The sequence below is a fragment of the Durio zibethinus genome, chromosome 7, assembly GCF_047325235.1.
Source record: "Durio zibethinus cultivar Kanyao isolate XHJ-2024 chromosome 7, ASM4732523v1, whole genome shotgun sequence".
Lineage (NCBI taxonomy): Eukaryota > Viridiplantae > Streptophyta > Magnoliopsida > Malvales > Malvaceae > Durio > Durio zibethinus.
In genome coordinates, this window is record NC_143168.1 from 20,369,908 (window position 1) to 20,392,216 (window position 22,309).

A 22,309-nucleotide genomic window follows, 5' to 3' on the forward strand; every position below is an offset into this window, starting at 1 on the left:
ATCTTCTTCTTTAGTAGGTGTAGTACTTAAGTTGCATTGTATGATTAAGGATGCTCCATAATTGTCTTAGGTTACCTTTTCCTCCTCTTCAAGATTTTGATTCTCTTCAATAGCTTCTCTTTATTTTGTTCCAAGTTTTCCTCTACTAGAGTTACAATCTTCTTATTTAGGCATTCTAAAAGAATGTGTCTAAGCCTTTGACACTTAAGACACTTTCTAGTTTGTACATTAGATTGAAGCTTGCTTGTTGAGGTTTTATCTTTTTTTTTTTTGCTGCTTTGGAATAAGCTTAGAAGGAACAATAATTTTGGATGAGCCACCTTTATTGATATAACCTTTTCGGGACCCAAATCTTAAGTTGCTACCACGAACCTTTTTTTGTTATCTCTCCACCTTATGGGCAAGCTTGTATATATCATTGAAAGTTCAATAAGGTTGTAGCTACACCAAATTAGTGATCTCAATCTTTAATCCTCTAAAATACTAGGCAATAATCTATTTCTCTTATTTTACGAATTCGTATTTTAATATGAGGTGGTCAAACTCAACCGTATACTCCTCCACTGAAAGATATTTTTGCTTTAAGTTATAGATCCTAAGGAAGACATCTTGTCAAAAGTTGTTTGAGAGATACTTTTTCTTCAACTCACTTTTTATCTTCTCTCAAGTTACAATTTTTCTCTTGCTTTCTCTTTCCCTTTGTTTTTTCAAATTTTTTACTAAAAGGATGCATGCTTTTTGAGTTTGATGGCCACTACTTCATCTTGCGATGTTCAAGGGTATTGTAGTATTCAAATATGCATTCCACTGTGTATAGCTAATCTAAGAATTCTTTAGGTTGCATCTTCCCTCGAACTCAAGAATCTCTAACTTTGGATTGAATATGATAAGTTAAAGTTGGTTTCTGTATAGATAGTCTTTGACTTATTGTGGGTGAGATAGAGTGATATGATCAGAATCACTATTGTTTCCATGGTATGGATTGATTTCTCCTTCATCTTCTTTGTTCCTCATTCATTGCCTCTTTATCTCCTCTCTTTCTTCATGTATATGCAGCTAATATTGTAGTTAAAGGATTTGTTGTCACATCTCCTCTATGAGGGCATCTTTTAGATCAACATTGGTAATTGCTGCAATGTCTGCATTGGTTTCAACCTCTTTTATTGGTGCTTGATGATGACTTACCATAGCTTTGATACCAATTTGATGTCGAGATTGATATTTAAGATGAGAAGATTAACTGTAAATAGAAAAACTCATAAAGAAGATAACTCACAATGATTCGAATAATGGTAAAATATGATTATTGGATTAAAAGAGATAAAAGTTTACCACCAAGACTAGATAATAAAGGATACAGAAACACTATCCTGAAAATCTTAATCAAGAAAGTATAACAATAAAAGCTCACTACTCTAAAAAATTCACCTGAGAGATACAAAACTTGAAGAACAATCTAAAAGATTGCTTAAAAATAAAGAAAACTCTATTCTCACTTCTACCAAATAATAATAAAAAATATATGCAAGCATGGAAACTTTCATTTTGAATTGCTAAAATTATGCCTAAAATCAAGGGATTTGCATGTGAACCCATTTACTTCTGCAGATTACATAATAATGAATCTTATCATATTCCCATCTATATTCATGCTTTTTTTTAGTTAGTGTGAACACAATCTTTTTATTACAACCCACTTTATTTTTGTATTTATTTAATAGATTTGGACCAAGAATACACCCATCTTATTTTTGGATAAATATTCCTTAATCTCAACCCAAATTATAAGATCTATTAACACTCTGATGTCATCAGTTGCTAGAACCCTTATATATTGAAGATACAAAGTCAGCATCAAAAAAGCAAATATCAATAGAATGGCCTCAAAACATAATTGACTCAAGAAACTAACTGCTGATGATGCGTTGAATGCGACATCAAAATCATGCCATTAACAATTTAACATTCTTCCTAAAGAAAGTAGCGTTTCAACAAACTTAGTGCATTTGGTCAATGCAAAGCAAATCAATGATTCAGTTTATTAGAGCAAATAAACAATGCTAGTTATGATACTAGAAGTCAGACAAATCTTCTACACCTAAGAATGGCACATTTTATAAACAGAGCAACCCTAGTAAAAGGCCCAAAACAGAAAAATAGAAGCCTTCAAGAAACACTACATCAGATAACTAAAGTGCAAAAAAGGTACCACATCAGGCATAAATCTTGCATTTCAAAATCAAGCAATTGATTAATAAAATCCAAAATCTTGTGATGCAAATGCAAAATGATGATAATAATAATAATAATAATAATAATAATAATAATAATAATAAATATGGAACCTGTAACTAGTGATAAGTCAAAAGCATTGCTGGATGGATAATAGCAAAGCAAGAGGGCAAGTTCGCAGAAGGTTTCCTTGCCTGGAATTGAACAACCAGTTGGACCAAAGTGTATTTGCCTAAATTTAATATAGGAAATGATTTGACTAAAGATGTCAACAGTACACTTTTTTTTTATTTCCATCTGTTAGAAAAATGTCTCTACTCACCCCCTTGACAGCATTTGACACTTCGGTTAACTTCTGATCAATTATTTTAGTCCATGATCACCCTTAACCAAAGGTTTGATACAATATTCTTAAATTGAATAATATGAACAGAGTTAATATTGTAAGTAGAAATTCTTTTCCCCCATCTAACACGGCTCAATTATTTGGCTGAATCCATCAAAATTCCAAATTTGCTTTCCAATTCAAACAGAAAACAGCAAAACAGAAAAAATAATATAAAATCAAGCATTAAGCAGATGAACAGAAAGTCCTTACATGATGATGGCAGCTAAAAAATTCCAAGTCCAGCCCACAAATTTTCACAAAACAAACAGGGTAGAAAAACTGGAAAAAGATCCAATGATGTTTTAACGACTAAATGGACAACTGGACTTAGAAAAGTCCAAGCAAAAGGCTAAACAAACCGCGTTAAATTCTTATTCCTACCAGTCATATTAAATGCACAATTGGGTCCCCGTTCCCAAGACTCTCCCAATAAAAAACACTCCTTTCCTTATCTCCTCTGGTTCTTATCTCCATTTGAGAACAAAAAACCAGATCTTTTCCATGGCGAAACTGAAACCTTGGCAAAAATTTTACTTTCCCTTTTTGCTACTTCCATTGTTGTTTCTACTTGGATTCACACAAGCTCAACAAGGCTATGTAAATAATCAGCAGCTCGATTGTGAAAATCCAAGCAAAGACAACAATATAACAAGAGGATATTCCTGCAATGGTGAGCAGCGATCATGTCAATCTTACATTATTTTCCGATCAGAACCACCTTATTACAATACAGCTGTCTCCATAGCGTACCTGTTAGGAGCTCAAGCTACCCAAATCTCCTCTATAAACAACCTTTCAGCTGATATTACAGCAATTACCCCCAAGTCAATGGTGGTTGTTCCAGTCAACTGCTCCTGTTTCAGCGGTAGCAGCGGCAGCTATTACCAGCACAATGCTTCTTACAGCATCAAGTTTTCTTCTGAGACATACTTTTCCATTTCTAATGATACTTATCAGGGTCTTACAACTTGCCAGGCAATGAAAGCTCAAAATCCCATTGACTATAGGGAATTAAAGGTTGGTGATGAACTTGTAGTTCCTATTAGATGTGCTTGTCCTACTCTTAGACAAATCCAAGCTGGTGCAAAATATTTGCTTTCTTACATTGTTGCTTGGGGTGATAGCTATTCTTCAATTGCTAAAACTTTTGGTGCTGATGAGAAAAGTATATTGGATGCCAATGAGCTATCTGAGGATGATATTATATTTCCATTTACGCCCCTTTTGGTGCCACTTTCTAATGAGCCTACCAATATTGAACTGCCTCAAACCTCCCCACCTCCAGCTCCAGCTACTCAAATACCAACTGTTCCTGTTGGAGAATCTAAGTCTTCCAAGAAATGGGTTTTCATCGGTGTTGGAATTGGAGTCGGTTCCCTTCTCCTTCTTGGTCTAGCAGGGTTCTTATTCTGTTTCTACAGACGTCAACGCCAAACTCACGAGGCCAGGCCAATAGCTTCGCCACCGCCAAAACCACCATCCAATCTGAAACCTTTTCCGGATTCAGCAAATTACACTGGAAACTCCTGGTCTGTTTCAATATCTTCCCAAGGGGTTCGTTATGCAATCGAATCCTTAACTCCCTACAAATACGAGGACTTGAAAGCTGCTACTGGGAATTTCAGTGAATCTAACAGAATTAAAGGATCAGTATTTCGGGGTTCTTTCCAAGGTGACGATGCTGCTGTGAAAGTAATGAAAGGGGATGTTTCTTCAGAGATCAATTTATTGAAGAAGATCAATCACACTAACATTATCAGGCTTTCAGGTTTCTGTGTACATGAAGGAAACACTTACCTTGTCTATGAGTATGCAGATAAAGGCTCAGTAAGTGATTGGCTTCACTCCAACAAGTTACAAACTTCATATACTCTTTCATGGAAGCAAAGAGTTCAGATTGCATATGATATAGCTGATGCACTCAATTATTTACATAACTACATAAATCCTCCACATATTCATAAGAATTTGAAGACTAGTAACATTCTCTTGGATGTTAACTTTAGAGCCAAAGTTGCTAACTTTGGATTGGCAAGAACTATTGAGCACAATAATGAAGGTGGAATGCAGTTGACAAGACATGTGGTTGGCACTCAAGGTTATATGGCTCCTGAGTACATTGAAAATGGCGTGATCACACCCAAGCTTGATGTTTTTGCGTTGGGGGTTATTATATTGGAGCTTTTATCTGGGAAAAAAGCTGCAAATGGTGAAAAGAATGAAGGAGAGGAGTTGTTATCTGCATCTATCAAAGGAGTGCTTGAAGGGGATAATGTGAGAGAGAAGCTCAAGGACTTCATTGATCCTTCTCTTAGGCCTGAATATCCCCTGGATTTGGCTTTCTCAATGGCTCAACTGGCTAAAATTTGTGTTGCTCATGATATCAATGCTCGTCCTTCCATGTCTGAAGTTTTGGTCACTCTATCTAAGATTCTATCTTCTTCATTGGATTGGGATCCTTCTGATGAGTTTCAACGCTCTACATCTCTAAGCAGTGCCAGGTAGAGAGTTGGACAGTGTGAAATCAACTACATTGGTGAAGGTCAAGCACTAAACTAGGGAGGCAAAAAATAAAATAAGGGGATGGTAGTGATATTTTTCCAACCATAGTAGTGTATAAGACAGCTTTCACATTAGATTCTATGGTACCTTTGTATGTCCAATGTGAAATATGAGATGCAATGCAATACCATATACTCATGAATAATTTTCCCACTACTTGTTTTTATGGTTTTTATTTCCCGTGTTAATATAAGAGAAAAAATAAAGATAGGATAATCAGAGATCATAAATAAAAAAATTTCTGGTACTTCCATGTTTTAGGTTTTCCAAGAACTATTGGTGAATAAAATTTTATATTGAAGTGCTTCATACATGAAAAGGAGAGCAAATCAACCACTCCTTTTTAATTTTTGGCAAAGGATGGTGGATCTATGGACAAGAAAATTTGTCTTTTCAAATTCGTTGGTCTAAATTTCCTTTGGTTCAGACTTAAAACTTTTGTTTCTTTCGTTTTTATCTATTAACAGAGCCTTTACATCAAAGAAAGAATGATTTGCTAATTGATATGCTATGTATATTTAGTCTTAGGATTTAAATGCAGCAATTTCAACTTACAAGCATTATAAGTCAAATTTAAAATATCTATCAAACTTTGAAGTCTTTACCATCAGCTCAAGTAATTTAAGTGAATATTGTATTTTTTAAATAAGTTAAAAAAAACATATAGTCTAATTCTTTAGAGAAAACATATAGTCTAATTCTTTTCTCATGTATCTAAAAATAAAAATTCAAAAGTACTGATTTTTAGTTTATGAGATTTCAATTCCTGTTGAATATTAAAAAGACATAAAATTCAAGAAAATTCACAAGTATAATAATTTCATTGAAAAGTACAAGGAAAATTATTATTTATTTTTGGGTATGTTGTACTTTATTTATCCAAGCAAGTCGAGTTCTACTATAAAATAACTATCTAATTGACTGTACATTTAACTAACAGGTTATTCTATCATAATCACATTTAGGTTCCAAGCATCACATAACTCTTTATTGACTGTATCTACAGTAATATGGCTCAGCCCCCTTTAACCGTATTCAAACATCATCTTTAATTCGATTTTGCAGTTGCATTGTTATCTCTTTTTTTTTTTTTTGCTTGAATATTCTTGGGTTCCTTTCCCTCTATATGTGGTGTCTGCTGGCATTCCATGCTAGTCTCAAAATGATGGATATCAATGCTTTTCCCCTTCAATCTATTTGTTGCCCACTTTAATTTTGAATCCGAATTCTCTCCACTCTACGAATTCTACATAATTGAAGCAACCCCTGCCAGATTTTCTTTGAGTATGCACAGCCAAAGAGCATATGATCCCTTATTTCTGTTTTATTCTTGCATAACCTGCACCTGTCATAAATCTCCATTCACCGGACTCTCACCCTATCTTTGGTTGGTAGCTGATTTAGTATAACCATCCAAGAGATCAATGAGTGCTTAGAGATATGGTATGTGAACCATATTAGCCTGTGCCATCTGACTTTTTCTTGCTTAGGCCAAAGGATCTTCCATACAATAGCAACAGAATAGCTATTATTTGGAAAATGCCAAACTTCTATTCCATTTTTCAGCTAAGTGAACTGCCGAGCAATTTGCTTTATTAGCAACAACTTCCTCTAACTCCAGGTGCTGTTCGATTGAATCGGGACTTGCCAAACGTCTTTTTCTTTTAGAACATAAGTTTCAAACCATGCAATATATAATGAACCAATTTTTATGAAAATGGACCATATGTTCTTCAGGAGGCAAGTTTGATTCCAAGATCTTAAATCTTTGGGTCCTAATCCTTTTTCTAACTTAAGATAACAAATTGCTTTCCAATTAACTCTGGTTCCCTAAGCAATTCCTACTTTCCCTTTCCACAGGAAAGCTAGGCAAAGTTAATTAATCTTCTTTATCATGTACTAAGGCAAGATGAAATGTTTGCACCATTAAATTTTGCATATTGAAAATTAAAGATTGTATGAGTTGAACTGTAATAGCATATAAAGTTGTTTTGCAACCCAACTTTTAATTTTAGATGTGATCTTTTGCATCAATGGATTGCAATTCCTTTTCTTACCAATGGGATTTTAAAATATTTGACTGGATAATAGTTTATTATTAATTAAAAAATTATAATCATAATTTTTAATTATTAAAAAATATTATTTTCTTTATATTCAAACAAAAAAACTGATTTTGGATTCAAAAACAAAATAAAATTAGTAAAACTAACAACAAAAAACTTCAAACTCTTTTATATTCTTTTTTTGAAATAAAATATTTTTAAACTTTTTTTTTATATTCTTCTTTATTTACCACAATGTAAAATTCACTATAAAAGAATGTCTTCATTTTCTACTAGCAGTCTAGGTTCTAGAAGCGGTGGGCTTGTACCCTAGCTTATACCTCGCTCGCAAGGAGGGCAAACAGAAGCAACCCATGGCGACTACTTCATCCTCCGCATCTACAGATCCCAAACTCGACCTAATCAAGCAGGTTTTTTTTTTTTATTTTCTTATTCATTTTTCTATATCTCATGCTTTTACATTAATGGGTTTATTTTTTTCTTTTTTTTTTTTCCTATCAGATAAGAACCCATGAAGTTGCAATAGCAGAGCTCAGTAATCTTTCTCCTTCACGGGTACAGATTAATGAAATTCAACAATGACCCATTTTTCCTCTTTATGTTTTCTTCAAAGTTTTCGACTTTATTTTTGTTGCTTACAGTGATTCATTTCTAATTAACAAGGATTACCAATTTATCTCTTGTAAATTTTTTTTCTCTTATTTTTTATTCTTGTACATGCTCTTTATTTGAAAGGTGCATGTAACTGGGACATTTTCAATCTGAAATTTGAAATGGTAAGAATGTGTATTGGCATTGGGAATTCTTCATGGTTTAGCTTTTATATTCTAGAGTTAGAATTAATGGAAACCGGCTAAGTTGGCGTTGCCATTTTCCCTTGTTGATGGAAATCTAAGTTTGATGTCAGTTATTTTTGTATCACTTGTAGGGTTGTGTTGATATAGGTGGTTATTGTAACCATTATAGGTGGCACATTTTGTTGTGTTGTTATAAGGATGTTTGTTAATTTAGGGCTTACCAGAGAGATAGGGACTTTGGGCTTTCATGTATTTCTTTTGGAGTCCTTGATTTTGCTAGAGTTCAATTATGATGCTATTGGTAACCGTGAAAAGTGCTTTTCAAATGTGACAGGATGATGTGTTTGTGAATAGGTTCGTATAGAATGTCTTAGACAAATCAAGAAAGTATAAGCATCTCTAACTTTGAAGGAAGAATTCATTACCTTTGTTGAACATTGACTGCAGAATGGGAAAGGGCCCTTTTTTAGTTATGACATTATCTGGATAGGAATTTTTAGGAAGTGCTGATCACTGGAATCTGGCATTAGGAAATACCTTAGATTTTGCTAATGTTGATGATAATGATAGCTAAGTTAGAAGAACTACTTATATGCTGTTCACAGAACTGGCTTGAGAGGGCCAAAAAATTATGCAGGGGAGTTACAAAGGATTGGAAGGTTGTTTTGCTGCATATAATAAATGATGTTGATCCAGAATTGATGGATCAGCAAGCTCACTATTGTTGATTCTTTGGATTAAGCAAATCTTTTGGTACTAGAACATAAGGTTTGAATTCCAACATTAGGTGAAGATCTCTTGTAATTCAGGAGAAGCCAGTGGAAGGTTGTTGACTTGTTATTTCCTAGACACTGATGGATCTCTTTGTTATAAAAGAGAAGGTTATGGCAGCACTTTGAGAAATTCACCTTGAGTCCTCAAAGTTTCCTAATGAATTGAGTAGCTTGCCAATGAGACACTGATATATTCTCATTGCAGAGCCAAAAAATTTCTTGCAAATAGGAAATAGCAAATTTTATGAAAGCATTATCTGATTACTTATAAGAATTAGGTGCACTCTACTTGGTAGACAATCATACCCCTTTCCAATGCTTCACCTCTCGGTGCATTCAACAACTTTATGTTGTATTCTTATATAGTGCTGAATGTTGATAAGTTGCCAGTTACTGCATCCTTAATCTTCAGGTTTTTCACATACTAAAATTATACTAAATCATTTTTTTTGTGGATGAAGTAGGAAAATAAGCAGAAGTTGTAATGTACACTCAGTTTCTTTGTAGGTGCATAAATTAATTTGAGACACTCCCTTTTTACATTCTTTCAACTTGGAAAATAACTTTCAATTCTTTCAATGGGGAGCATCAGAAACTTTCTAGGAGAGTCTAACATGCGGCAAGGTCTATTACAATTGTAACATATATGATCCAATGATTTAATCTAATCTAATGATGGGATTGCTTTGTCTAGTTTTCATCAATAAACTCTTAATCGGATTCTTCTCAATATAAAGTAACATAATGCTCCCACTCCAAAAATAAATAAATAAATAAAACTAAAGCAGCTGCTTCTGATTATGTACCAGATATGATATTTTGTCTTTGTGACTGCAGACTGTCTACCAGAGAAATGGGCACTTATTTTTCCGCACAACTATTCAAAAAGCAAAATCATCCGAGCAAAGTAAGAAATCTTTCTTTTCACTGCATAATCTTCTTCTTTGGGATTATACCGCTTTAGTGATATAGTTTTCCTTCTTGGTTGGTTAATATCTGGCAGAACAATTTGATCTGGCAAAAGCTAAGCTAGAAAAGCTGAATTCCTAGTGATTATACTCAGCCTATGTGGCTATGTTGGTTTGGCTATGTTGGTTTCAACTTTCCTGACTACATTTGCTGCCTTAGATGCACCACCACCTATTCCCAGGTGTGATGATAAAGTTCAGGGATTTTCTGCACGATTGAAGCCTTTCATTTGTTACCTACAAGTCCGAAGAATGAGGCTTGAAATTTTCAGGTGAAACTTTTCTTCAAGATTACCTGTCTATTGTTGGTTTAATGCAACACGCAAAGGTGGAGTGAGACTTGAACATTTCCCCTTTTTAATGAGTAAATGCAATGAAACTTATCTTTCAACCTTTTCTCATAGACTTGTGTGTGTACATACGTAGCGTGGTGATTTGTTTGGGGAAAAATGTTAACAGTTGAGAAATTTGGAGTAATAATGTTGGGGAAAATGTGAATGAAAGATTAGAAAAAAAAGACGGATGACCCGATGTTGGCTGTTGCATGCTGGTCAAGGAAAGACGGCGTGCAGAGAAATCTGTGAGGTTTGACAGGAGAAATGAAAGATGAGACGGGGAAAAAAAACTGTAAAAAGGAAGAAGGAAGGGATTCTTAACAATGGAACTATGCTTCCAGGAAACACCTGGAGGGGATTCTTGACAACATTAAAGAGAAGCCTGGTGTTTTAACCTTGCTGATGGTAAGCAATATTTTCTAAACCTTTAACAATGGAATCTTTAAAAATACTCTTGGCTCTTCAATATCAATAGGGAGAAAAAACTGTAAAAAGGACGGAAGAATGAAGAAATTTTTTTTTTTCCAGAGTTGGAGACATGCAGTCAAACGAAGTATTGGCAGAGTGAGTTTTTGGTTCAAAATGAAAATTTGAGTGGCGTAGAAATTCATGAACCAATTGGAACGGTATTCCAAAAATTATAATGATTCTTGAATGAAAATTGAAATTCATCATCATTACACATAATATGAAAATTGCTAATTTAGAATTATGCATGATAATTTTAAATATGATAGATAATATAATATAAAAATTATATAAAAAATACGAAGTCATATGATTTAAAATATTAATAAAAATTATATATAGATTTGATAAAATAAAAAAAGTATTTTATATTTAATTTATCAATAATAATTATGATATGATAATTTTTATATTTGATAAAAAATAGATGACACAAAATAGATACATTGGCAGAGGAACTATCAAATCAAATCTATATAGAATTAGGTATAATAGAATAAGGGATAAGTTGAATTCTTAAGATTTGACTAGATAACCTTATAGTTTGGGGAAAAAAAAAGCACACTGAGTAAAACTATACGGCATTATTCTTATGTATAAATCTTGGTATTTTAATTTTTAAGTGACCCATGTTAAGCTTTTTTTTTAATTTTATTTTTTATTAAAAATATTTTATTTTTAAAATATTTTTTTGGGACTCATTTGATAGCATGTTTAAAGGTTTTTTTTTTTTTTTCTTTTCTCTTTCTAACTTTTTTATTTACTTTCTTTTCTTATTTTCTCTTTTTTATATGTAATAAATATTTTTAATTTTTGTGAGATCTATTTAATATAATTATTAAAATTTTTTTTATATTTTTCTTTTCTTCTTTTCCTAATTAGATAATTTTATAAAAAAAAAAGTACCAATAGAGGTGTTTACGTGGCATTCAGAGTTAATTTTTTTAGTCTTTTCCTTTTCCTTTTTGTTTTTGTCTTTTAGTTTTTATTTTTAAAATATTCATGATATAAATTTTGCAAAAATAGCTTAACGTTGTTAATGTTATGTGATAACTCAATTTTTTTCCTTTTTTTCTTTCATTTTGTTTTCTTTCGTTTTTTCTTTTTTCTTGTTTTAGTTGCTTTTCTTCCTTTCTTTTTTTATTACATCAATTTTTTGAAAGAAAAAACCCATTGATATGTTCATATGGCACCCTATTTCGTTTTTTTCCTTCATTATTTTTATTTTTGTTTTTATTTTTAATTGGATAAATATTATAATAAAAGAAATTAATAAATAATTTTTTACAATAACTGTCAAGTAAATAACACTTGTGGTTCTTAATTTTTGAGTTAAATTTTAAATTGATCCATAAATCTTAAAAAAATTTTAATTGAGTCATCAACTATCTAAACGCGTATCAATTTAGTCTTTTCGATTGTTGTACCGTCTAAAATTGATAAAAAATCTAACATGACATAATACATAACCTTACAATCAAAGACAAATGTATAGTGTGCCTTTCACGTGAGTTGAATGGTTGTGACCTTTCTCTTCAGTCCCAAACAACACCATTTGTATGGAGTAAAAAACTTAAAAGTCAGTAATTTTTTAGTATGGGTTTAGGATTTTCTATTTGGAGGTTACCTGAATTTGTTATTGAATTGCTTGAATGTCTGTTGCCGAATTGCTTCCCCTGTGTATTGCTTAATGTGTGCTTGTTTGCTTTTGCTTTTGATTGCTTGTTGTTTGTCTCTTCATTTGGTTGATTTCTTCTTTGACCAAGAATTCTTTTGCTTAAAATCATGGACAGAATATTAATCTTACACGTAATACAATTTTGTAAAAGTATGTGTCATGTCACGTTGGATTTTTCATTAATTTAGACAGTTCAACAAACAAATAGACTACATTGATTTACATTTAGACATTGATTTACATTGTTTTTATTTAGTTTATGGACTAATATAAAATTTGACCCAAAGTTCAGGGATCACGCATACTATTTACTAGTAAAAGTCAATGGAGGTATAGATGACAAAAAAACTCATATTCGATGAGTTCGATTCATCTGGATCTAATATGTGCTTTTTTTTTTTAATTTAGGATTTTATCGAAAATCCAAATCCCATCAAATGCTAATTTAAGGTATTTCATCTTGTCTAGATATATATAATATATATTATTTAATTATTTTATATTTATATATATGTATTATATTAATAAGAGTAGGCATCCACTTACACTAATGTAAGTGTTGCATATTTTTTTGACCTTTAGATCAAAATTAAATCCATAACACTTATACTAACTATTTTTATCAAATAGTAAAAAAAATGTATAACACTTTCACTAATGTAAGTGAATTTCTTTTCTATTAATAAAATTATTATTTAATATCTTAATTTAATAAATTCATGTGGTATCCCGGTCTAGTTTCATTTTTTTTCTTCATTTTTTGTTATTTTAAAAAAAGTTTTTGACTTTTTTTAATTAAATAATTTTATAAGAAAAAAGTTAATAAATGTATTAATGACAAATCAACCTATATCTCATGGGTTTTTATTTGTTCCAATCCAATATGCGCGAGATTTTAGAAAATTTAATATGAGTTTAAGACTTTTTAAAATCGAAATTGAGTTGAACATGAGTTTATGATGTTCTGTCTTACCTTAAGTATATATAAAATTATATTTTTAATTATTTATTTAATTTTATATTTATATATATTATATTAATAAAGTTATTATTTAAAATTTTAATTTAATAAAAATACTATATTTATATGTAATTAAGATGCAATCCATCTATTCATTCATCCATCTATCTATTTTATAAATTTTACTCATTTTAATTTTTGTTTGAGCTTCATTCAAGGTGTTGATGTTGTATTTTATGTTTTTTTTCTTTTTTTTTGGTTTTTTTTTGGTTTTTTTTTTTTCAAAATTTTAGTTTTTAATTTAGAAAAATTTAGTAAAAAAAACAATTGAGGTATTTACATTATATCTTAATTTGGTTTTTTCTTTTTGTTTTTTTATAAGATAAATTTTACAACAAAAGAAGTCAATTTATAGGGATAGAAAAATAATTTGTATCTAATGAGTTTTGATTAGCCCAATTCAATGGGGGTGTCATTCTTTTTTCTAGATCAAATTAGGGCATATTGGATTTTTATAAAGAGAAATGAAGTCGGTTTGGTGATATGCTAATAGTTTTTTATCACGATCCACCTTGAGATATATATAAAAATATATATTTTATTATACATATTATAAATTTTGCACATTTTGACCTCCACTTTTTGCTCTCTTTAGCTCATTTTTTTTCCTTTTGTTTCTATTTTTTAAAATTTTCTTCTCATTTTTCTTATTTTACCTTTCTTTTTTTCCCTTTTTTATATTCTTTTCCTTTTCTACTCTTTATATTTAATAATAAATTTTTAAAAAATTTAATGGCATGATTCATTTGATACTACTGATTAAAATTTTTTTTGCCTTTTTTTCGTTTTTTATTTTTAATTAGATAAATAATGTCAACATAGATCATTTGTTTTTCCTTTCATATTTTCTTGTTTTTGTTTTTTTATTTTTTAAATAAATAAATTTTATAGCGAAATGAGCTCGTTGATAAAGATAACAAAAAACAATTAGTATCTGATTGATTTTTATTTATTTTGATTCGATACGGAGTTTTTGTAAAAAATCGATACCCGAATTAATTTTTTTGGAGAAGCAAAAATGGATTAGAAATAGACTTATGGTACATTACCTTCAACTACCCCTATGTTGTATATATATAAGAGTATATATTTTATTATTAATTTAATTTTATATTTATTATCTATATTAATAAAATTATTATTTGATAATTTAATTTAAAAAATTAATATTCTAATTTCAATAAGTGTTCATGTGGTGGCACTCTTAATAAGTCTTTTTTTTTTTTTTTTTTTGTTTTTGTTTTTTATTTGATAAATTCTATGACAAAAAAAATCAATTGAAGCATTCCCGTGACACCTTTATTTGTTATTATTTTTAATTAGATAAATTTTTACAACAAAAAAGCAAATGATTTAAAAATCATTTTTAATTTAATTTTACTAAAAATTTGTATCAAAATAATAAAAAATTAAAATTAAAATGCATTTCAATTTTTTTAATAATTTAAAAATATTTATTTTATTTAATAAAAAATTAAACCCTCAGCATCGGGCTCAATACTAGTGTAACATAAATTGTGCTGTTGCTTGCCATACAGTTAAAGAATGCTACCAGAACAGCCTTTGAAATTAGAAGTGAAGCTGTTTTTCTTCATAGGCTTTGAGTCCTGGTTCTTGAGTCTTGACCACGGAATCCATGTAAGAGACTGAGAAAAGACCAAGAAATTTACTGGTCTTCCATCATAAACTTATTATTCTCGGTCTTCTACTGAATGTGCAGTAGCAAATACGCAATAAGAACAATGAGATTACAGATTACTACAGTTCCGCGTATCAGTAGCATAAAATAGGCACTCCTTTCGAAGTTCTTCACCTGTTTCTCCATTTCTGATCTGAATACAAAAAAAAAATACTAATTGAGATTGCCATGGAGAAGAACCTGAAGCTTTGGCTAAAATTTTATGTTCTTGCATTGTTGTTGTTGTTGCATTCTGGCAGCACAGAAGGACAACAGGCTTATCTGAATAATGATCAGTTGGAGTGCGCTGACAAAAGCAAGGACAACAATGTCACCAGAGGCTTTTTATGCAATGGCGTGCAAAAATCATGCAAATCCTATATCACCTTCCGGGCAGAGGCTCCCCACACTTCAGCCGTCACAATAGCCTATCTCCTGGGAGCTCAACCTGATCTCATTTCCTCCCTTAGACTCAACAACCTCTCGTCCGATGTATCATCAGTTCCTGCTAATTCCCTGGTCTTTGTTCCACTTAATTGCTCCTGTGCTGGCAGCTACTACCAACACAACATTACCTACACCATCAAGGACGACACTGAGACTTATTTCACCATTGCCAATGATACGTATCAGGGTCTCACGACTTGCCAGGCTATGAAGGCTCAAAACTCCATAGGTATCTTGGATCTGAAAGTGTGTGATAAACTCCTAGTTCCCCTTAGATGTGCTTGTCCAACACTAGACCAAACCAAAGCTGGTGCCAAGTTCTTGCTCACCTACATAGCCTACTGGGGGGATTTCATTTCTTCAATTGCTGAATCTTTTGGTGTTGATGAGCAAAGCGTATTGGATGCCAACAAGCTCACAGAGGATTTGATTTTTCCATTCACTCCCGTTTTGGTTCCACTTGCCGCAGAGCCCACCATGATTTTAGCACCCCAAGCTTCCCCGTCTCCGCCATCACCTTCTCACATAACTAGTGCTCCTATTAGAAAATCCAAATCTTCCTACAAGTGGGTGTTTGTAGGTATTGGCATTGCAGCTGGTTTGATTCTCCTGTTTGGCCTCTCCGGGCTTTTGTTTTTCTTCTACAGACGCCCTTCTCAAAAGGCTGAGCAAGAGGCAGCAAAACCATCTGAACCAAAACCACTCTCGGACTCTATAGACTATTCTGACGATTCCTGGTTTGTATCTATCCACGAGGGTAGGTATGCAGTTGAATCCTTAACCTCCTACAAGTTCAAGGACTTGGAAGCTGCCACTGGAAATTTCAGTGAGTCTAACATAATCAAAGGTTCTGTTTACCGGGGCCAATTCCAAGGTGATTATGCTGCAATTAAGGTGATGAAAGGGGATGTTTCGGCAGCGATGAATTTATTGAAGAAGATCAATCACAACAACATCATCAGGCTTTCGGGTTTCTGTGTACACGGAGGCAACACTTATCTTGTCTATGAGCATGTAGAGAAAGGTTCTCTAGATGATTTGCTTCAATCTAGCAAGGGCCAAACTTCATTTACTCTTTCTTGGAAGCAAAGAGTTCAGATTGCATACGATGTTGCAGATGCACTCAATTACCTCCATAACTATATGAATCCTCCATATATGCACAAGAACTTGAACACCAGTAACATACTCCTGGATGGCAACTTCAGAGCCAAGCTTGCCAACATTGGGTTTGCAAGAACAGTGGAAAATGATGGCGATCTGCAATTGACAAGACATGTGGTTGGGACACTTGGTTATATGGCTCCAGAGTACATTGAGAGTGGGGTGATCACGCCTAAACTTGATGTTTTTGCATTCGGGGTTGTCCTGTTGGAGCTTTTATCAGGAAGGAGAGCTGCTGAAAAGAATGCTGAAGGAGAGGAATTGCTATCAGCATCTATTAAAGGGGTGCTAGAAGGGGTTGACCTGAGAGAAAAGCTTCAAAACTTCATTGATCATGCTCTCGGGGCGGAATATCCCCTGCATTTGGCTTTCTCCATGGCCCAACTGGCTAGAAACTGCGTTGCTTATGATCTCAATGCTCGTCCTTCCATGGCTGAAGTTTTAATCGCTGCCACAAAGATTTTCTCTTCTTCATTGGACTGGTGTCCATCCAGTGAGTTTCAGTCTCAAAGCAGTTCAAGCCGGCTGCCTACTAGGATTATAGGATGCTAATTGATACAGGATTCAATATGGTATTTTAACAGATATATACTAAATAGATTGTAAGATACTACTCTACTTGTTTTAATGGTGGCTATATAATAAGAAGAATGTCAGTGACAGTCTGACAGAGGCTTTTTCGCTAATTCTCTCACACAGCAAGACAAGTTTTTCTGCTCTTATCAACATTTTCTGCAATCTCATTACCCTGTAGATAAAAGTTGCAAAAAGAATGGTTGAAAATGAGATCCTATATATATCCTCACACTGACACAGTCGAGTTTTGAAGCTAAATTGTTTTTAACTCATCATGTTTCACAATGTTGTACTCCACAAGCAAAAAGAAGATACACAAAAAAGAAATGAACGTATATGTATAAAAGAGAAGAAAAGGGGAAAGTAATGGACAAGACAGAAGAGAGAATCATTCTACACCGAAGTAACAACCTTCATATGCATTATCACAAATTAATAATCCTTCTACAATGAAGTTTCAGAAATGTTGTACTCCTGATTATTCGGTAACTTGCAAGACATCGTTCTATACAAACTGAGCAATAATCTATCTCATTTACAGTAGTCGTAATTTGACAGAAAAGACAGAATGCTCTACTCAGTCTCTTGGCGTGAAGTTTGGAACCAAACAATTGCGAGGGTCACAAGGGATGCATAAATAGAATTGGGTAACTTTTGCACCACTTTCCCAACACCAGGAACGCCCTCAGTAGCCTTCTTTGTTGCCATAGCAACAGTTGGAGCTACAACTAAGGTGATAATCAGTCCCTGACTAACAACAATAAATGTGTCAGTCGTGAGCTGCTGAATGAATTTCACAAATTCTTCACGGTCAATTTCTCCATCAAGGTTGAAGTCACACTCCTGCATAGGAAACAAATTAACTGCTTTATGTCTTTAACCATTACTATATTATGTTCTTCCATGAAATTTTTTAGACAAAAGAAATTATACAAATTATAGAGAAAATTATGGTTAAAAGGGAAGTAAATATGTCCCATAACTTTCCAGCTGCTGACGCTCATAGGTAATCAGACTCAACACAATAGTAAAAAGTCCAGAGAGGTAAATATGTCCCAAAACTTTCCAAGATTCTGACACTCCTAGGTAATGAAAATAAATACAGTATTCTTGAGTCCAATTTAACTTGTCACTGCATTAGCTTTATATATGGTTTATAAGGGACATACTATATATCCATAGCATTTTCATTGAAGTAAAGTAAATTCTCAAATGCAGCCTTTTCCATAATTGCATTAAATTTTGGGGTTACCTGCATCATTGATCTGACTTGCTCTTTAGAGGGTGGGTCAAAGTGGGGCCCAGGCAAACGCTTATTAATATCACTACAGAAGGAATAATCAAAGATCATTTAACACCAATAAGGTTAACTATCTTCCATTGCATGATTAAAGAATATGAAGTTAATCAGTTATTGAAACTTAATACGTTTAAGCAAATTCCTCACTTGTACACAAGTAGGACAGCAATATATAGATCTTCGAACGATAAAGTAGCTGTTCCTGATTGATTTTTGATACGATCATAAACCTTGTCACTTATTTTCCTAATCTGTTTCTTTCTCCATTCCTTCCCTGCACAAAAGTGTTAAACTATCAAGTACACACTGATATCATTACAAATAAAGCAAGCTCACTTTTTCAATTCTCATAAAACAAAAGAGTAATAAAAAGGTATAGATTTTTTTTGGCCATTCAAAAGGTATAGTTATTAGAGAATATAAAACCAGTAAAACACCACGGTCCCTATAACAATAAATTATTCGACCCCGGAACTCTTTGGCCACATTGTGTTTAACCCACATCCCGCTACACATAGATTTTACCCCATATAACAAGGAAAAGAAGAAGCCATTAAAACACACTTATTCAAACTAATTAGTTACCTACCACAGCAAAAACCAATTCCAGTCAACAAGTTCATCTATTCTAAATACCTATTTCTTCAAAAAGATGATCAAAGCTAATTAGTTCGGTCCTCACTTAAAATTTGAAATTAGAAATTCAACTTTTTATTAATAACAAAATGCAAGACCTTTTCTTTTCCTTTCTACATAGTTTGAAAAGGGTAACATACTAAAAAGGAACACTTTTTCTATGGAAGAAAGATTTCTACAAATACCCTTTATATTTCTCATGATTAAAAAAAAAAACCTGAAAAATCAACTTCTGGGTTTCAAGGATCAGAAACTTTTGTCTTTTGAAATTTCCAGATAAAGAAAAATTAAAAACCCTACCGTGAAATTTGTCTAAGACTTGTCCCATAACTTCAGAAACGACGTAACTTTAGTGATTCTCCGATTTTTTTACTTTGCCGATGAAAGAAAGATAAGGCAGATTTAAAATTGATGGTGGACAAACGACGAAAGCAGCGAGACAGAGAGAGAGAGGATACTCGATACGGAGTCGTTTCAGTGGCAAGATTTTTGTAGGGGTGACGTGGCACGTAGAAAATGGACGATAGCAATATATCACGATAAATATTGTTGTACTTCATTAACAATATCGTGACTTTTTTCTTTTACAGCTAGAATTGGGCACGCCCACCCATAAATGGATGACTGAAAAAATTATGTTTAAAATATAATTTTTGTGTGTAGGTAATTAAGAAATTGATACTTTAAAATATTTTTAAAAATTTATTTTAAAAGATAATTTGTTTTAATATAAAATTAAAGGTTTTTTTTTAAAAGTTGAAAGTCACTTTTTGAAATTGAAAAGATCATGCATCCTTAAGCTTATATTTTTGCATTAATTTTACCTATTTTATAATTATTTTAATAATTAATATCACTTGACTTATGACATTAAATTTAATCAAATATTTTATTATTAATATTTATCCTTCTACCTATTTATAAAATATTTTATATAAACGAACCTTTAATTCAACGACATGATATTTGTGGCAGTCGAAGAATCGCCCAATTCGAGGTATAATGCTATTCCCAACTACGTCTCATGAGGTAAGGTCAGAAGTGAATTAAGGACTTAAAAAAAATGTCTTATTAAATTTGATGTCACAAATCAAGTGACATCAATTTATGATGCAACAATAATAAAAATATAACAATAATAATAAATTAAATTCTATATTTCGTAAGTTTTAAGTAGATTATATTAAAAATTAAAAATTTTATAATAATTTTAAATTTTTTTTACACCATTCAATTATTGAATGATAATCATAAAAAAAATAAAATTATTATAAAATAAAAAATTAAAGATACATATATCTTTTCATTTTCAAAAAATAACAATTTTTTAAACATCATTTTTTGTCACTAATACAATGGGTGTACCTAATTATAAAATTACTAGTATTAAAGTTTTTTACCAAATTTGATGTCATCAACTACATGACACTAACCCGATAAGATGAATTGATAAAAACCAAATAAAATAAAATAAAAATTGTTCACTATAGGAAAAACTACAACTTAAAAAAAAAAAAAAAACTACCAATTTACTAGGGGAATATCTGCATGATTGCCCATACAAAATGAAAAGGTATTAATGGAGCGGCTCATTGACTCAGCTAATCATGGTTTGCTTGGAATGTCCATATATGATTGTGATTGTAATCCATTTTCTTAATGAATGAAGTTCCTCTTTATATATATATATATATATATATATATATATAAAAGGTTGTGATTTATTGCCACAAGTTGTCTTTAAATTATATTTGAAATGATAACTTCTCACGCTAAAGAAGTGTTTATTGGAGAATTTAGAGTTCAACAAATTAAATCATTTTAAAAGTTTGGTATTAGATTAAGATATTATTTTTATATACTTTCAAAAGATTATTATAAATTTAAATTATCATCCGTGTATGATACAATCTTAAATTTAATATAATAATATTTTAGAACTTGATTTAAAAAATTTATTTTCATGGTGGAATCAGCAGATACCTATAATTAATTGTTGAAAAGAGAAAAAGAAAGAAAGAAAGCTATAATTGTAATCCAATTATTTGTTCTTTTATTGAATTTGCCTTTCTTTAAGGAAAGTACATCAATTGACAGATAAATGAAGCACAACTCCAGATAAAAAACAAGAAAAATCAGTTTGAGAAGGAGAATTTGGAAGACATTGTCATCCTGATTCCTGATCCTGCAACTTGATGTCTTTGTAAACACTTTTGTTGACAATCGTCTGCCTTACATCCAGATTGGTATAGCCTCTCTTCACATATTTTTTGTGCACTAACTTCGGGGATTGCCAAGACTGAAAAAAAAGAAAAGGAAATATATTCGTTTTCATATATATTAATCCTCCTAGTAAAAGGAAAACATTAATATATAAAAGATAGTAAATAGAAAAGGAAATCCTCTTTGCTTGTTTTAATGCAAAGTTTTCTAATATATTTCGTGAAAAATTATTCATTAATTTGGATAATTTGATTAATTAGAGTATTAATGAATTGGCGGAAGAAAGAAGTTCATTTATGGAATTTTTTTTTTTTTCGCTTTAAAAAAAGGAAAAATTTTATTGACAATTCCTTGAAATTTTATGGGGATTTTATGTTTTAATGAATTTTGTTCTCAATTTTTGAAAAAAAAAAAAGTCTTAGAATCCCATCTAAATTAAGAAGACTAATTTATTATTTGTAAATTAATTAAGGAATATGAATAATCATGCATGATTATTTCATGATGACAAAAATTTTGCCATCATATAATTTTTTTTTTGAAGAGTTGCCATCATGTAATTAAATCTACTCAAGTTTGGATGATAAAGCCATATATCTACATCCAATAAAATATATTTTTATTAAATTCACTTTTTTTTTTAATGAAAATTATAATATGATCAACAATTGTTGATCTTTGATAAATTATTAAACTCTTAATTCTAATGATTGAAAAAAATCTTATAATTAAATTAATGTAAAAAAAATGTAGAATAAATTAAGGGTTTATTTGAGATTTAATTAGAGAGTTTTTACCGTATCAAAAGATATATTTTATTATTAAATTTTGATTGAAAAATTGGTAAAAATATCACATTAGTCATTTGATCAATTCTTTAAAATTATAACGGATTGATGAACCCATCTCCTTAATTCAAATCTTCTGAATATAGAAAAATTAAACAAACAAAAAAAACTTTATATTATATCAAAAACAACTTTTTTTATATTGCGGA

The 22,309-nt window shown here is 31.4% G+C and overlaps 3 protein-coding genes and 1 pseudogene across 3 annotated transcripts; 3 read left to right on the top strand and 1 right to left on the bottom strand.

The window, feature by feature from the left end:
* The first annotated feature begins 3,020 nt into the window (after positions 1–3,020).
* LOC111276951 (protein LYK5-like) lies at positions 3,021–5,335 on the top strand. Its single transcript, XM_022862941.2, has one exon. The coding sequence runs from the start codon at positions 3,122–3,124 to the stop codon at positions 5,123–5,125; it is 2,004 nt and encodes a 667-aa protein (XP_022718676.2). The 5' UTR covers positions 3,021–3,121; the 3' UTR covers positions 5,126–5,335.
* Positions 5,336–7,499: 2,164 nt separating this feature from the next.
* On the top strand, positions 7,500–10,189 carry LOC111277766 (Prefoldin chaperone subunit family protein). Its single transcript, XM_022864185.2, has 4 exons — positions 7,500–7,658; positions 7,750–7,803; positions 9,656–9,725; positions 9,822–10,189. The coding sequence occupies exons 1-4, from the start codon at positions 7,602–7,604 to the stop codon at positions 9,866–9,868; spliced, it is 228 nt and encodes a 75-aa protein (XP_022719920.2). The 5' UTR covers positions 7,500–7,601; the 3' UTR covers positions 9,869–10,189.
* Positions 10,190–15,047: 4,858 nt separating this feature from the next.
* Positions 15,048–17,252, top strand: LOC111276952 (protein LYK5 pseudogene; annotated as a pseudogene).
* A 292-nt stretch (positions 17,253–17,544) lies between these two features.
* Positions 17,545–19,547, bottom strand: LOC111276953 (uncharacterized). The gene is made up of 4 exons (XM_022862943.2): positions 19,390–19,547; positions 18,601–18,727; positions 18,406–18,478; positions 17,545–17,996 (listed from the first exon to the last, which is right to left on the bottom strand). The coding sequence occupies exons 1-4, from the start codon at positions 19,415–19,417 to the stop codon at positions 17,727–17,729; spliced, it is 498 nt and encodes a 165-aa protein (XP_022718678.2). The 5' UTR covers positions 19,418–19,547; the 3' UTR covers positions 17,545–17,726.
* Positions 19,548–22,309: the final 2,762 nt, after the last annotated feature.